The following is a 14,902-nucleotide window of genomic DNA, read 5'->3' as shown; positions in this document are numbered from 1 at the left end:
CCCACCTGTTGTTTCACTCATTCAGCATGAACATAGCCACTGAGCACTTACTGTGAGTACTGGGTGCTGTTGGGAGGGTTCAGATAAGTGAGAAATGGTCTTTGACCTCAAAGATCTGTACCATATACAGAGGTAATCACATATACAAATAACTATGATATCAATACAGGCAAAATGTGAGCTAAGTATCACATGACCTCTCATTTGCACTTTCAGTAAATGTTTGTTGAACAGCTATTATGTGCTAGAAACTGTGCTGGATAGTGAACGTAAAAAGGCAGTTCAATCACAACCTTGACCCTTAAGTTCTTAGTCTAATGCATGGGAACAGACACAGATGAGATAAATACGACAGTGGGGAAAGCCCCTGATGTAGAGATGCCCAGGAGAAGCAGGAAGAGGTCCCACTCAGAATGGGTGAGATGGGGACAGAAGACTAGGAAAGGTTGGAGAAGGGAGGCCTTTCTGAAGGAGGCAGTCCCTGAACTGAAGCTTCAGGGATGAGGAAACAAGACCAAGATGAAGGGCTAGGACATCCTCCGCAGAGGGATAAGCTGGAGCAAAGGTACAGGGTAAGAAACAGTGTCAGGAGGACTGTTTCCAGCCAGAATACAAGTACTCAGCAGGGATGGGAGAGGAGCAGCTGGAAGGGATGGCCAAGGCAGATCAGGGTCACATTTGCCTTGCAAACCTTAGATCTTATAAGTGCTGGGAGCCACTGGAGGCTTTAGGGGAGCTTGATAGTTACAATAGCTCAATACAGAGGAAGGGTTGAGGTGTATGAATTGGAAGAAGACAGGCAAGTTGTCAGGTTGATGTGGATCAAAGAACTATTCTGACAGGCTAGCTGTGTCTGAGAGTGGGTGGTGGGTGCAGGAGAGGCCATTTTCAGGAACAGCTCCTTGCCAGAGTGACCAGGTGTGTCACACAGGGCTCCCCTCTGGGACTAGTGTGGGCAGAGGCAGGGACAGCCAGAAATGTGGATGGGGCTTTGAATCATCTGATCCCAGGGCCCCACATGCTGGCCTGTGGACATGAGGCAGGTAGTGAACTTCTCATCAGTCAAACGTGTGCACTTTAAAGATCTATCTGCAATCAAACCAGTAAAGTAGCCATATCGCTTAAAAGCATGAAGTGAATTACCAACTGAAAGCTCTTAAAGATTCAAAAGGAGTTTCACCGTGGAACTGGGTGGAGGGGAGGGTTTGCAGTTTTTGTTTCTTTAAATTATCATAGTTCAAAAACCATTCACATAAAACAAATAACCCCCACCCCCGCCCAAACCGGCCTTTGTTCTGAATTTATGTTCTTTTTAAATGGATAAAAAGTGGCCTTTCTTGTATGAAGCGATACAAGATAGAGAATAGTAGGCTGTCGTTGAGCCCTATGCATCTTGAGATACGAGGCTGGGAGCCGCCAGTCGCAAGCACCCTGCAGTTGTGGCGAGCGGCCGACAGGGGTCAGGAGAGCTCCACGCAGGGCTGGTGGAGCCGCGCCCGAGCCCGAGCTCGCGAGCCAGAGCCGAGCTCCGCGGTGCGCGCGACGCCTCTGGTGAGACGATCTGGCAGAGGGAGGGCCCTGGACCCTGCACCCTGGACCTGCCTTAGCCTGAGGTTCTCGACTGAGGGTCCCGGGTCTCGGTTCCGTCAGGCGGACGTGGACTGGGTGTCCGTCCCCAAATCAAAAAGAGGCGCTCCTTTCTCAGTCCCCCACGCTTGACTGACACCAGCCTTGGCTCCACGTCTGGGCGTGGCCGGTTCACCTACGGTCTTTTCGCCTACGGTGGGCAACTCACCCGTCTTCCGGAAGCGGGCCCGGCGCCAACTTTGTGTCTTGCATAGGACTGTCATGATCAAGGAGTTAGTATGTCAAAATGAGACTTGAAATATTTATATAGGTGAAGAAGCATCATTACCAGGTTATGAGTTTGGGACTCAGGCCGCTGGAAGCATGTCCTCTAGGCCCCAGCTCAGCTGTTCTAAAAGGTTGCCTGTACCTCCTCATTATCCCTGGAGGTGTGATTAGGCCTAGGGCCCATATGCTGCTGCTGCTGCTGCTGCTGCTGCTAAGTCGCTTCAGTCGTGTCCGACTCTGTGCGACCCCATGGACTGTAGCCTACCAGGCTCCTCCGTCCATGGGATTTTCCAGGCAAGAGTACTGGAGTGGGGTGCCATTGCCTTCTCTGCTGGGGTCCATATAGGAGTCCATTTTTTTTTTTAACAGGTTGCCAAGTTTTGACAAAGGGTGTGTGCCCAGATCACACTTGGAAAACCATTCCCTTAGCTTCTGTTGCCATCAGGACAGACAGGCAAGTAGGAAAACGAAGAACAGGATGGTCGTCAGCACGGGAACTGGGCTGATAGTGACCTGCCTAAAACTGGAGTGGAAGGAGGCAGCCCCAGGAAGGAGAGGTGCTGGCAGCTAGTGCTGCAGAGTTGCACAACGCATGTAATCAACCCCACACTCCAAGAACCGCGTGGCCCCTGCTTTCCCATTGTTCACGACTCAGACTTCACTTTTTTGGCTTTACTTTAAAATATTTTTATTTCACATACAGCATCTGGAAAATCATTGTTCTCCCCACGCTGGAGGCAGAGCTACATTATCCTCACTGACTGGCTGAAATACCCCATTCTGACGTCTTTGGGCTTCCAGCCACACTTTATTATTTTGAAAAATTTATTATTATTTATTTTCTGTCTGCACCATGCGGCATGTGGGATCTTAATTCTCCAATCAGGGATTAAACTTGCACCCACTGCATTGCAAGCACAGAGTCTTAACCATTGGATTGCCAGGGAAGTCCCCAGTTACATTTTAAGCCCAGCAAGACCACCATTTTAGCCACATTCATCTCCAGCACAGTAGGGAGCAGGGTGGGAAACTAAAGGGACAGGGCCACAAGCCTCTCAGCATAGGTCTGGGCTGGGGTTGGCAAGGAACCGATAGCACCTGTCACAAGCATCAGGCTGGGAACAGCTCCTGGCTACAGGCCAGGACCAAAAGTCAGAACAGGCGCTGCTGGGCTGCGGACCAAGAAAACCAGGTCTTTTAGGGAACTCAGATGGGGTGGAACAACCCAAAACTGTCATACCCTGACTGTGCTCCATCCAAGCCCCAAGTGGGGCTCCATGCTGGCATTCTCAGAACCCCTATTTCTGCTGATCTGGATTCTAACTCCAGTTCTGATTTGGGGAAAACCAAATTGTCTTGGTCTTTTAAAAAAAAACACGGGGATAGTTTCTGGCAATTTATAAGTTTCCTTCTGGCTCCAAGACTTTTTCCACTCTGGGATCCCTCCTTTCTTTAAAAATCACTGCAAGATCTGGAAAAGGGGGACTGAGTACTCCTCTCTCTTGTGGGTTGATTCCACCCCTGTGTCTCCCATCACCAGTGAGCAGGCCGGAAGCAGGGCCTGGATCTGCTGTGCTCCAAGGACACAGGGCTGGAGCCAGACAGAAGGCAGGAACAAGTAGACTGCTTCTCTCCCAAAACACCAGTTTAGAAGCAGATGGGTTTGCTTCATGATATGTTTAATACAAAATGGCAGCAGCCACTGTGGAGTGGTAACAAATAGCCACAGGGTGTCCAGAGACATGTGTGCAGGCAGCCTTGGCTGGAGTCGGGCCAGCCAACCCAGGCCTGCTGCCCAGTCAGCTGGGGGCTGTCACATGGCCAGGAATGGACAGTGGCACTGGCAGGGTAGTGCTGGAGGCATCGAGCCCAGCCTTCACGAGCATGCAGACCTCTGCCCACTGTGGATTCTGGGTGGCACAGGTGTTCTGAAATGCCTGTTCCTAGAGCTCTGCCCCAGAGTGATGGAATTCCAGCTCTAAAAAATGAGGGACGGAGGAGGCTGCAGTGGGAGTTCCCACTCACACACTGATGAAAGTTAATGCCTCATAGAAACTGGTAGAAACAAAGGCTGGGTTTTGTGGGTATTTTTCCCCATAAAGAAAAGAGACTACCAAGTTCAAATTAATGAACTTGGTAATACTTCTGGTGTACTTGAGCAGAGGGTTCCCTGACACAGGCTCATCCAAGGAAAAGGTGCCCCTCCTGGGAGGGGGAGCACCAGGCTTGGAAGTTAGAGAGCAAGGGCACAGTCACCAAAGCCCCAGAGAAGCCAGCCTGTTTCCTGAGGACTCCTTGTTAAGTCACTGCACACTTCTGAGCCGGTGGGTGGGGCCTGCTGGGAGGAGACCTGCGGCAGCTGTCCTTCCAGAGAAAGGCCTCAAGGTGCTGGGAAGCAGGGTGAAGGGTCTAGGGGTTAGCGGAAGTCTGCATTGAAAGCTCTGCCAATGACGAGCCGCCTCACTTCACTGGTCCCAGCCCCGATTTCATATAGCTTGGCATCTCTCAGAAAGCGGCCCATGGGAAAGTCATTGATGTAGCCATTGCCACCTGCAGCCATGGATGGGGCAGAGAAAAAGACAATGGGAAAAGTGATAGGCAGTGGGCAAAGCAAGGGAAGCAAACAAGATCAAGCATCTAGAAATGGGCCAGGAGGAGAGACTGAAGAGAAGCAGCAAAAGGTGGTGAGAGGGAGGGTGGCCGGGGATGGGGGGTGGCCGGAAGGCCACTCAAGAGTGCTGAGGACGCCAGGCAGAGGCAGGGGAACCACTGGCGGACATGGAGAAGGCAGGGGGAAGAAACTACTGCATAGTGCTTACAGGGTGCCAGGCCCAGAGAGGGGAAGTAATCTGCACCAGCCACAAAGCCAGTCAGTGGTGGAGCCAGGATTTGAACCCAGCCATCTGGCCCAAGCCTGCGCTCTTAACCACTGTGCAGCAGTGAACTGAGGCTGTTCCACCTCTGAAGTGTCTCCTTTCCCCCATTTCCGGTGACAGGACCAGGCTGGGGAGATGAGAGGACAGTAGCAATCTGAGGCCTCTGGTGGTTTCCCATTTGCTTTTCCATGCCTTCCCGGTAACTGTACTAAAAGTACAGTTCAGCTACAGCACAGAATGAGGAGTGGAGGGGAGCCTCTTCCTGGAGGCAGCCACAGGCTCTGGGAGTAGGGAGCGGGAGGGGCACTCACCCAAACACTGGATGCCGTCCAGGGCTACCTGTGTGGCACACTCGGCCGAGTAAAGAATCACCCCTGCACAGTCCTGCGGGCGGAGGCTCCAGGTCAGCAAGGTCAGCCAGGACTGCGTGGAGGGGGCCCACCCCGCCCCTTCCCTGGTGTGTGCCATCCCCTGGGGCCGGCCCTCACCTTGGCAGTGCAGTGGCCCTCATCACAGGCCTTGGCAACATTGTAGACGTACTGACGGCAGGCCATGAGACGGGTGTACATATCTGCCATCTTCCCCTGCATCAGCTGTGCCCAAAAGTAGGCCACAGGTCAGTGTGCTGGAGACAAGCTCCTCTCAGAATCGCTCCTTTGTCCGCAGTAGCAACCTGACAGCCAGGACTGGGGGCTGTCAGGCACAGAGAGGCGAGGGGACTTGCCTAGGAGGGCGACACGGCAGCGGGCCTGGAGTTCAGGCCAGAGAGCCACCGCTGAATCGCAGACCTGGTAGTCCACTCACAGACCAGAAAGCGTGCCTTGGAATTACTCCCTCCCCATGACCAACTGGGCTTCACCCTCCAACCCTCCTGGGTTAATTCACCTCAAACAAGCAGGGAGGCGACGGGAGACGGACTGCCTGACAGCTTCCAAAGCCGGGTAGCAGGCTGAGGAAACCAGGGCCCCAAGTATTCAAATTCATTTTTCTTCGTTTTTTTTTTTTTTTTGCCACACCTCAAGGCTTGCTGGATCTTGCCGAGGCTTGCTCAGGGAACTCCTTCAAGCTCATTTTTGGACAAAGAAGAGTAAATGCCCACAGCACATGCCCCATTTGCTCATTTGTTAAAACTTGAAACCAGAGAATGAGTACATCTTCACAAAACCATCCCACTCACCTGGAAGTGGCCTATCTTCTGGCCAAAGGCCTCCCTCACGTGCAGGTAGGGAATAGTGTGGTCAAGGACAGCCTGCATGATCCTGCGAGGAGAGAAACACTGAGGAGGGGCTTCGCTCTCATCCCACTGCCGGCTGTGTGTGTGTGGCGGGGGATGCTAGTGTGGAAACACCTGAGCGGGGGCAGCCAGGGGAGACAAGGAGCTGGCGTCCGAGGCAGGAGTAAGGAGCCTGAGGACGCTCGTTGCCCCTGCTCAGTCACCGCACTGATGCCCCAGCACCTGTGTCCCTTCCCCTGAGACCAGGTGGAGTGGTGGGACCCTGCAGAGATCTAACCCAGGCATCCTGCTGCTTCAAGTTCTGAGTAACTAGTCAGGATGGCTCCTCAGGTTTTTTTGTCTGTCACCTAATGATATTTGCCTTCAGTGTGAAGACAGCAAATATGACAGGAAAGGTAAATTTTTGTCTCCGGGAGAGGATGCGCAGCAGCTGGGAGATGGCCTGCCAAGGAGCTGTGAGAGTCCCCCCACCCCCAAGCCTTGCACTCACCCAAGGGGCCCACCGGCCAGCACCAGCCGCTCCAGGTCCAGCCCACTCATCAGCACATAGACGCCCTTACCTAGGTGGCCCAGGATGTTGGCAGCTATGGGGAAAAGTGCCAGTCAGAGGGGAGCGGGCCGTCCACAGCCTCTTCATTTTTAGAAAAGCTGCTGGGTTTAGTAACAGGGCTCTCTCACAAGCCAGGTTATGTTGAGATGGCTCAGGTCAATACAACCTTCCTCCCTCCCCAGCGAGGTCCATGGACAAAGCTGTCCAGGAGATGGGCTGTTTGGAGCTGGTGACGGAAACTGCTGAGCACATCCCCACCCTGGAAGTGAGGACACTGGGTGGCCTGGGGGGCTGTGGGCGAGAAGCTGAGTGCAAAGGGTTGACACCCCTGACCCGTCTTTAACACCAGTGGAGTTTTTTCTTGCCGACAGAGGAGCATCTGCACCGATCGCCCCTCCCTAGATGCACCTTATAACCAAAGTGCCTTCTCTCAGATGGTGGACTGCAGCAGGGAAGGGGTGGCTTCTGGCTAAGGTACAGAGCCAGCCTAACCGATCAAGTCTGTGCCCTCCGTCTCCTCAGTGCATCACAGGCTGCTGGCTCTCCCACAGCATGGCACATTTTCACTTCAGGGCAGAAACACTCATAGACTGAACTGCCTTTCCTTCACTGAGTCCAGTTCCACCCATTTATTCAGACGGCTTTTCAGCATCATTAATGATTACCTCACACTGGCTCCACCGGCAACTGTACGTACGAGGCAGTCCAAAGGATGCGAGTAGGGGAGGGCAGAGCATACCTTTCGACCCCAGAGACTGCAATGCCAGCCCCAGGCACAGTGTGTGTCCACACAGGGAGCATCACCCATCCGTGCAGCCACAGTTGGACATGCAGCTGCAGGGGCTCTGGCCGGGAAGGACAGCTGTCCACCTGAGACCCACACCTCTGGGCTAGCAGGCCAGGACACAGTGGCAGGCCTACTGACTGGCCACATGCGGTTGGTGAGCTAACACTGGTGAGGCTCTCTGACCAAGAGTCAGGCTTTCTCAGCATGTGACGGGGTCAGGACAGGGCCTCCCGCATTTTCAGACTCACCAGGAACCTCGCAGTCTTCGAAGACCAGCTCACAGGTGTTGGAGCCCCTCATCCCTAGCTTGTCCAGCTTCTTGGAGGTGCTGAAGCCTGGCATCCCCTTTATGGGAATAAAAGGAGGTCCTAATTACAGAGCACCCCCCAGGGGCCAAGGAAAGGGAAAACCCCTGGTAAGCATCCATCTTCCCATCCAGTCCCCATCCTTGCCTGATACACCAGCGTTCTACTCACCAGGCCCCTACTCTGTATGTGACTGCCCCATTCCTGGAGAAGCCGGCCCTAACACCTTACCCCAGCCTCCCTGCCATTAGCTGCATTTCCCCCAGTTCTCACAGGAGCAGTTTTTTTCCCAGTTAAATACCTGATCCCCGGGGGCCTCCTGACTCTTCCTGGCTGTGGTTCCTTTCCTCTGGGGAAGTCACTTCTAAGACACTGCCCCAGCCCACTCAGTTCCTTTGCCCTCCTTGTCCCTCTGCTACCTGCACCTCATGGAGCCCCACCTGGGGTCAACTCAACCACCTGTGCGCTTTGCACACATCAGATGCAGAACGGTCAGGCAGGTGCCCAGCGGAGCAATGCCCTCCAGGAGGGCACTTCCCTCTCCTCCAGGAGACACATACACCTCGGCTCAGCCAGGAGAGTTCTTGTCTCGGCCACATCCATGTTCTCCAGTCCCTGTTGGACAATCTCCACCCTCTCTCCACGCAGAGTACTAGAAACCTTTACAACACTCATTCTTGGAACTGTCCACTCCCCTGTCCACCCTCCCTGGGGCCCTGGCCTCCTCCTTAGGAACCATTAGGCAGCTGGTTCCTCCACTAACACTGGCCCCCCTACCCCGCCTTGCTTCTTCTCCCTCAGTTCACCATTGTGCTTTGCTTACTCGCTCTCACATATCTCACTTTCTCTCTCTCCTATTTTGTTTTTCTCTTTACCAAAAAAAAATGGTTCAGTTTTCTCCCATTCCTAAAAGCCAACTGAAACTGCCAACTTTTCACTCTAACTCCTGCTGTCTCCCCTGTGCCTCTACTGACAATTCTTGGAACGTGCACTCTCTGGTCCCCACCAGCATCCTCCCGCTCTCATCCTGTGGGCAGCTCACTCCAGGTCCACCCCTGATACCCCGATGGCCCTCATCTTTCAGGACATCCAGACAACCTGGCTCTGTGGACGGTTCCACTGTCCTCGGATTTGACCCCTCCTCCCTAGACTCCACTTTTTGGCTACCCTCCCTTCAGTCTCCTCTCTTGCCCCAGCCCTATCCCAGGAGGGAGCCTTGGCAGAGCACACCACACTGATGGTGTGTATAATCACTTGAAGGAGGTCATCTCTGGTGCCATTCTCAGCCTCTCACCATAACTCCTCCACATTCACCTTCTCCACAATGAAGGCTGTGATGCCCCGAGAAGCTGGCACAACAGTCACATCAGTCTTGGCATAGACAACTAGGACATCTGCATCAGGACCGTTGGTGATCCAGAACTTGTTGCCATTCAGGACATAGTGATCTCCTAAGGAGATTGCCGGAAGAAATATCAATAATCTCAGATATGCAGATGACACCATCCTTATGGCAGAAAGCAGAGAACTAAAGAGCCTCTTGGTGAAAGTGAAAGAAGAGAGTGAAAAAGTTGGCTTAAAACTCAACATTCAAAAAACTAAGATCAAGACATCGGGTCCCATCACTTCATGGCAAATAGATGGGGAAACAAACGGAAACAGTGAGAGACTTTATTTTGGGGGGGGCTCCAAAATCACTGCAAATGGTGACTGCAGCCATGAAATTAAGGGAAGAAAAGCTATGACTAACAGCATATTAAAAAGCAGAGACATTACTTTGCCAACAAATGTCCGTCTAGTCAAAGCTATGGTTTTTCCAGCAGTTGTGTATGGATGTGAGAGTTGGACTATAAAGAAAGCTGAGCACCAAAGAATTGATGCTTTTGAACTGTGGTGTTGGAGAAGACTCTTGAGAGTCCCTTGGACTGCAAGGAGAGCCAACCAGTCCATCCTAAAGGAGATCAGTCCTGGGTGTTCATTGGAGGGACTGATCCTGAAGATGAAACGCTAATACTCTGGCCATCTGATGTGAAGAGTTGACTCATTGGGAAAGACCCTGATGCTGGGAAAGATTGAAGGAGGAAAGAGAAGGGGACGACAGAGGATGAGATGGTTGGATGCCATCACCGACTTGATGGACATGAATTTAAGCAAGCTCCAGGAGTTGGTGATGAACAGGGAACCACGGCATGCTGCAGACCATAGGGTTGCAAAGTCAGACATAACTGAGCAACTGAACTGAACTGAACTGAAGGAGAGGAAGTTGGCTACTTATACAAGCGGTGTGGGCCTGTCTTTGCCAGTCAGTCCACCATGACTTCTGTTGAGAAAAAAACTGTCCAGCTGGCAAATGCTTCTGGAAACCCAGCAGAGGCACCTCCAATCAACCCATAGGTCTGTCCCTCTGCCCATTTCAGCTCCCAAATCAAGAGCAGCCTCACCTTTCTTTTCTGCTTTCAGCTTCATGGAGACAACATCAGAGCCAGCATTGGGCTCACTCATGGCCAGGGCTCCAATGTATTCACCACTTATCAGCTGCAAGAAAAACCCCAAAGGGCCTTATTATGACCTGAAGTACCCAGTAGGGGCTCATTGGGACCACTTCTGGCCTGGTCATGTGACACCCCTACAAGTCCTCTCAGATCCGGGTACAGGAAAGTCCTAGAAGAGAAGCTCTGTATCCACAAGGCTGAAGCTCTCTCTCCTTTTCCCATCATTCCCCTTGCAAGGGAAGCTAGTTTGAGGCTTCTGTTTCTTAAAATGCTCAAGTAAACGTTGTTCAGTGATGACTTGGGTGTTCTGGTCCTGTTTATTTTTTTGACTGAAGCATTTTAATTTTAATTTAATTTTTTTTAAAGTTTTATTTATTTATTTTTTTGCCATACCACGGGGCATATGGGATCTTCGTTCCCCCACCAGGGATTGAACCTGCGCCCCCTACAGTAGGAGCACAGAGTTTTAACTGCTGGACCACCAGGGAAAGCCCTGACTGAAGCATTTTAAAGCAAATCTCTGAGTCCTTCCTAGCCCTAGCAGATTCAGGGCAGCCCACTACAGAAAGCAAGTCTGACCAGCCCTCCCCAGTGGGAGAGGAGTGTGTTCCTCCAGCCCCATTTCCTCACCTTGGGGAGGTACTTCTCCTTCTGGGTCTCGTTTCCATTCCGCACAATTTGGTTGATACAGAGGTTGGAGTGGGCTCCATAACTGAGCCCCACTGCTCCAGACACTCGGGATATCTCCTCCATCACCAGCACGTGTTCCAGGAAGCCCAGGCCAGAACCACCATACTGAACTGGGGGTGGGGGGTGCAGGGGAGTGGAAAAGGCAGACCAGGTTAAATGCAGACACTGTCTTACATGCTGTAGAGGAATACTGTGACAGCACCTATTCCAAGTTCCCTCTAGCAAAGTCAGTAGGCTGATGGCTGTGGGCCCTGCTTGCAAGCTCACAGGATTCGTTTTAGTTTTTTCTGCCGCCTCTGGTCAACTAAGGTGTGATTCAGAAAACAGTCATTGCAACTCCTGCTTTATCTCAAACAGAGCTCTTTTTAAAAATGATTTTATTTATTTATTTGGCCACACCATGCAGTTTTTGGGATCTTAATTCCCCAACCAGGGATTGAACCCAGGCCCTTGGCAGTAAAAGCACGGAGTCCTAACCAGTGGATCACTGGGGAATTCCGTATTTCAGACAGATCTCTTAATGAAGACAAGAAGACCTGAGCATCCACTACTCAGAGAGCTTAAGAAGTGCATAAGTCTATATTAATTTTTAAGTGATTACATCATTACTCATGATGTAAAATTTCTACAATCAGCTTAAAATCCCAAGAATTGTCTCCAAGTGGTGAGGGGGCAGTGTAAGGAGAATATTGTGGTCCACCGTTACTCTAATGCCCAGTGAACGCAGGCCAGAGCAGGGTGGGCCATCCAGGTTTTGGCTGGTGAAGCTGCAGGCTTATCTCTTTACTGGGCACTGTAAGCCAGGCTGGCATTTGCATCAGAGGCTAACATCTGAAACAAAGCCCACCAGTTCCTTGCCTTCATCTCCTGGAAACAAGTAGGCCTATAGGAGACTTTGGACGGGCCGAGGGATAGTCTATTAAATATACCATCTGGCCACCTCACACGGAGGCTCAGATGGTTGTCCCTCTCCCAAACACCTCCCAATCTGCTTCCAAATAAGCTCTTGGGCCAAGCTGTGGGCAGAGGACACACAGGCATCCCCTACAGGGACACACTGCCCTGAGCGGTTCTGCCTTCACACTACCGGTAGGGCAGAACTTAGGGACTAGGGGAGGCAGGAAGCCTGGGGTATTAAGATCACTGCTCAATCTGGGTTTTTCTAAACTCCCCAGATCATTTGGGGGAACTTCTTAAGTGTGCAGAGTTCAAGAGTCTGGGTGACCCAAGTGAACCACACTGACCTAAATCCTTTCTCTTCTTAACATCATTGCCTAAAGAAACAGACCAGCTCATTCTTGTCTGGGTGAGACTCTGGGTTACTCTGAGTAAGAGCTTTCCTCTCTTTTCCTTCTTCTTTGGGGAATGTGTTAAAGGGCATGCAAAAAAAAAAAAAGCTCTCTATTTGGAAAGAAACCACACTCACCAGGAGCTGTGATGCCCAAGACTCCCAGGTTCCCCAGCTGCTTCCAAAACTCCTGCCAACAGAACAGAGACGCATAGTGGGTTGTGAGAAGGCAGCCAGTCACAGGTGCCAGGCACCTCTGGAACAATGAGATGCAAGGGCTTCCCAAAAAGGGGCTGCATTCTTAGGGGCTTTTATTCACCAGAAGACTGTGTGAGTCTTGCCAGGCAACAGTACAATTCCCAGCCCAGCCCAGCCCAGCTCCCAGACTGCCCCACCCCCGTCCCTCTCAGTCTGGGCCTCACGACTTACTCGCAGGTTCTTGAACTCATTACTTTGGTCAATCTCCTGGGCCTGGGGGGCTAGATGCTCCTGAAGGAACTTAGCCACGGTCTGACGAAGCTAGAGGGAGAGAGGTGGATGGATGTTGCTGAAACAGTACATAATTGCCGCTGAGGACAGTGTCTCCACTACTGAGGCCACCTTCAGGGAAACAGGACACAAATAGCCTCACCAAACAGCATCCAACTGAGAGGCCCCACTAGTTTATGCTTCCTTAGAGGTGATCCTCACCTCTCTTTTTAAAGACTATTTTTTAAATGTCACTCCCCTATGTATATCATTCCATGGGCTTCCATGGTCTTTAAAAGACAAACTCCTTATACATGTATAATGGAATCACTTTGCCATACACCTGAAACTAACACAACGTTGTAAATTAACTATACTTCAATTTTTAATTGTAAAAAAAAAAAAAAAGACAAGCTCCTTATCCAGGACCAGAAGGCCCTGTGAGGTAAGTCCTGCAGCTCTTCTAGCCTTCCCCAGTACCCTTCTCATCTCCCATTCACTGTGCTCCAGACATGCTCCCTTCAGTTCATGGCACGTGTCAGGCTTTTTTTTTTGCTCATTAACTTTTGACTAAAAGGGATAATTCAAAAAGAGAGTAGAGCTTGTTCCTTTGAAGGAAAGCTATGACAAATCTAGATAGCATATGTTCGTTCGAAGGACTGATGCTGAAGCTGAAGCTCCAATACTCTGGCCACCTGATGCAAGGAACTGACTCACTGGAAAAGACCCTGATACTGGGAAAGATTGAAGGCGGGAGAAGGGGACGACAGAGGATGAGACGGTTGGATGGCATCACCGACTCAATGGACACAAGTTTGAGCAAACTCCAGGAGATATTGAAGGACAGGGATAACAACAACAAAAGAGACTAGAAACTCCTTCTGGCAGGAAATCTTGAGAGCTGGGATTGGCACTTCCTGCCTGAGATGATTCAAAGCTGGGTCTGCTGCCTAATGCAACTGGATTTTTGGAGTTTTCAGCAAGCTTAGGCACCTGCTGAGGACCACCGGAGAATCACATTTCTTGTAAATTCAAGTCAGTGTCCAAGTGAACAGTCTCCTTCCACCAGGAATAACTCTGGTTCCGCTTCATTTGTAACAACCTCTTTCAAGTTTTTTCAGCTTTGTACTTTGACCCCATAGGTCGAAGAAATAGCCAAACTCCCTTGTTCATTTCAACTCCACCCTCAACCCCAAGGTGTGTATTTGAAAACGATTTAATGGTGATGACTAACCAGGTTTGAGAACCACAGCCTTAGACAGTAGTGAGGTGTAAGAGGACTTCAGAGAGACTGACGGTCCTATTGGCAAACGAGGGTAATCCTCTGCCGATTCACCAAAACATCCCCTCATGCTCCCCCCACTCCTGTCTCCTCGCCTAACTTCCGTAACCAGGCCTTGATACTTCCACAGACGGGAGGCTCGGGCCCGCGGCCGCCCCCCGCGCTGGCGCGCTCAGAGTCCCCAGATCATTCATTGCTACTGGGTGAGCGCCAGGCAGAAAAGCGCCCGGGTGACCACCGACCACGGTAAGGGGCAGAAGGAGGGTGAACCTCCCTACCTGCTTCTGCTCCTCGTTCAGCCCATTGATTGCGTCGTCTACGGGCAACAGCGAGTTGGTCCGCTGGGTAATCAGTCCAGCAAGCGACTGCAGCGGCGGTCGTATCCTCCAGCTCGCCACACGCCAACCCAGTAACCAAGCTGCAGTCGCCATTTCTGCCTTGTCCCTGGAGCGGGAGCTCACGCAGCTGAGACTCAGCTCTGCGAGCTCCACCAATCCCGACTTCGCTGCCGCCACCCAATCGGCGAGGGGGTGGGGGGTCTCCAGGAGCCAATCATCCTCAGCTGACTGCCAAAGCACAAGCTATCCAGGCACCAGCCAATCAGGCACAAACCCGGCGAGGTGGGTGTGCTCTGTGGGGAAGCTGGATCTGCCAGCGACTTGTCCGGGTTGCGTTGTTGTTTTTTTTTAAGTGGAAGAGCAGAAAGTCTTTTTGAGTAGAGGATGCAGTATCTCCGCGGCGTTAAAAATAGCAGTACCAGCATGCTTGGGGCTGGTGCATGGGGAAGACCCAGAAAGATGTTATGGGGAGGGGAGGTGGGAGGGGGGTTCATGTTTGGGAATGCATATAAGAATTAAAGATTTTAAAATTAAAAAAAAAAAAAAAAAGCTTTTCTCACTAAAAAAAAAAAAAAAAAAATAGCAGTACCTAACTGCAGACATCTGTGGGAAAACAACTGTTAAAACCATAATCAGGAAATTCGCTGAACGACCCTCAACGCTTCCACTCACCGAGGAAGGTTCGATTCCTGGTGGGAGAAATAGGATCTCGCCCGCCAGAGACCCAGGTTTGATCCC

General features: G+C 51.5%; 1 protein-coding gene across 1 annotated transcript; it reads right to left on the bottom strand.

Moving 5' to 3' along the window:
• Nucleotides 1–2,516: 2,516 nt before the first annotated feature.
• IVD (isovaleryl-CoA dehydrogenase) lies at nt 2,517–14,293 on the bottom strand. Its single transcript, XM_027971680.3, has 12 exons — nt 14,105–14,293; nt 12,506–12,595; nt 12,215–12,266; nt 10,729–10,898; nt 10,048–10,141; nt 8,921–9,057; nt 7,550–7,646; nt 6,455–6,548; nt 5,908–5,989; nt 5,219–5,323; nt 5,042–5,114; nt 2,517–4,404 (listed from the first exon to the last, which is right to left on the bottom strand). The coding sequence occupies exons 1-12, from the start codon at nt 14,255–14,257 to the stop codon at nt 4,271–4,273; spliced, it is 1,281 nt and encodes a 426-aa protein (XP_027827481.1). The 5' UTR covers nt 14,258–14,293; the 3' UTR covers nt 2,517–4,270.
• Nucleotides 14,294–14,902: the final 609 nt, after the last annotated feature.

This window comes from Ovis aries, chromosome 7 (genome assembly GCF_016772045.2).
Source record: "Ovis aries strain OAR_USU_Benz2616 breed Rambouillet chromosome 7, ARS-UI_Ramb_v3.0, whole genome shotgun sequence".
Taxonomy (NCBI): Eukaryota; Metazoa; Chordata; class Mammalia; order Artiodactyla; family Bovidae; genus Ovis; species Ovis aries.
The sequence above is the reverse complement of the archived record's forward strand: the minus strand, read 5'-3'. Positions and strand labels throughout refer to the sequence as shown.

What these genes read in the sequence shown, in the direction of transcription:
- IVD (XM_027971680.3), bottom strand. Translation starts at nt 14,257, where the DNA reads ATGGCGACTGCAGCTTGGTTACTGGGTTGGCGTGTGGCGAGCTGGAGG. An exon ending in AGGAGAAGTACCTCCCCAAG is followed by an intron (nt 10,142 to 10,728) that starts GTGAGGAAATGG and finishes TTTTTCTTGCAG; the next exon opens with CTGATAAGTGGTGAATACAT. An exon ending in CTGGCCGGTGGGCCCCTTGG is followed by an intron (nt 5,990 to 6,454) that starts GTGAGTGCAAGG and finishes CTCTCCTCGCAG; the next exon opens with GATCATGCAGGCTGTCCTTG.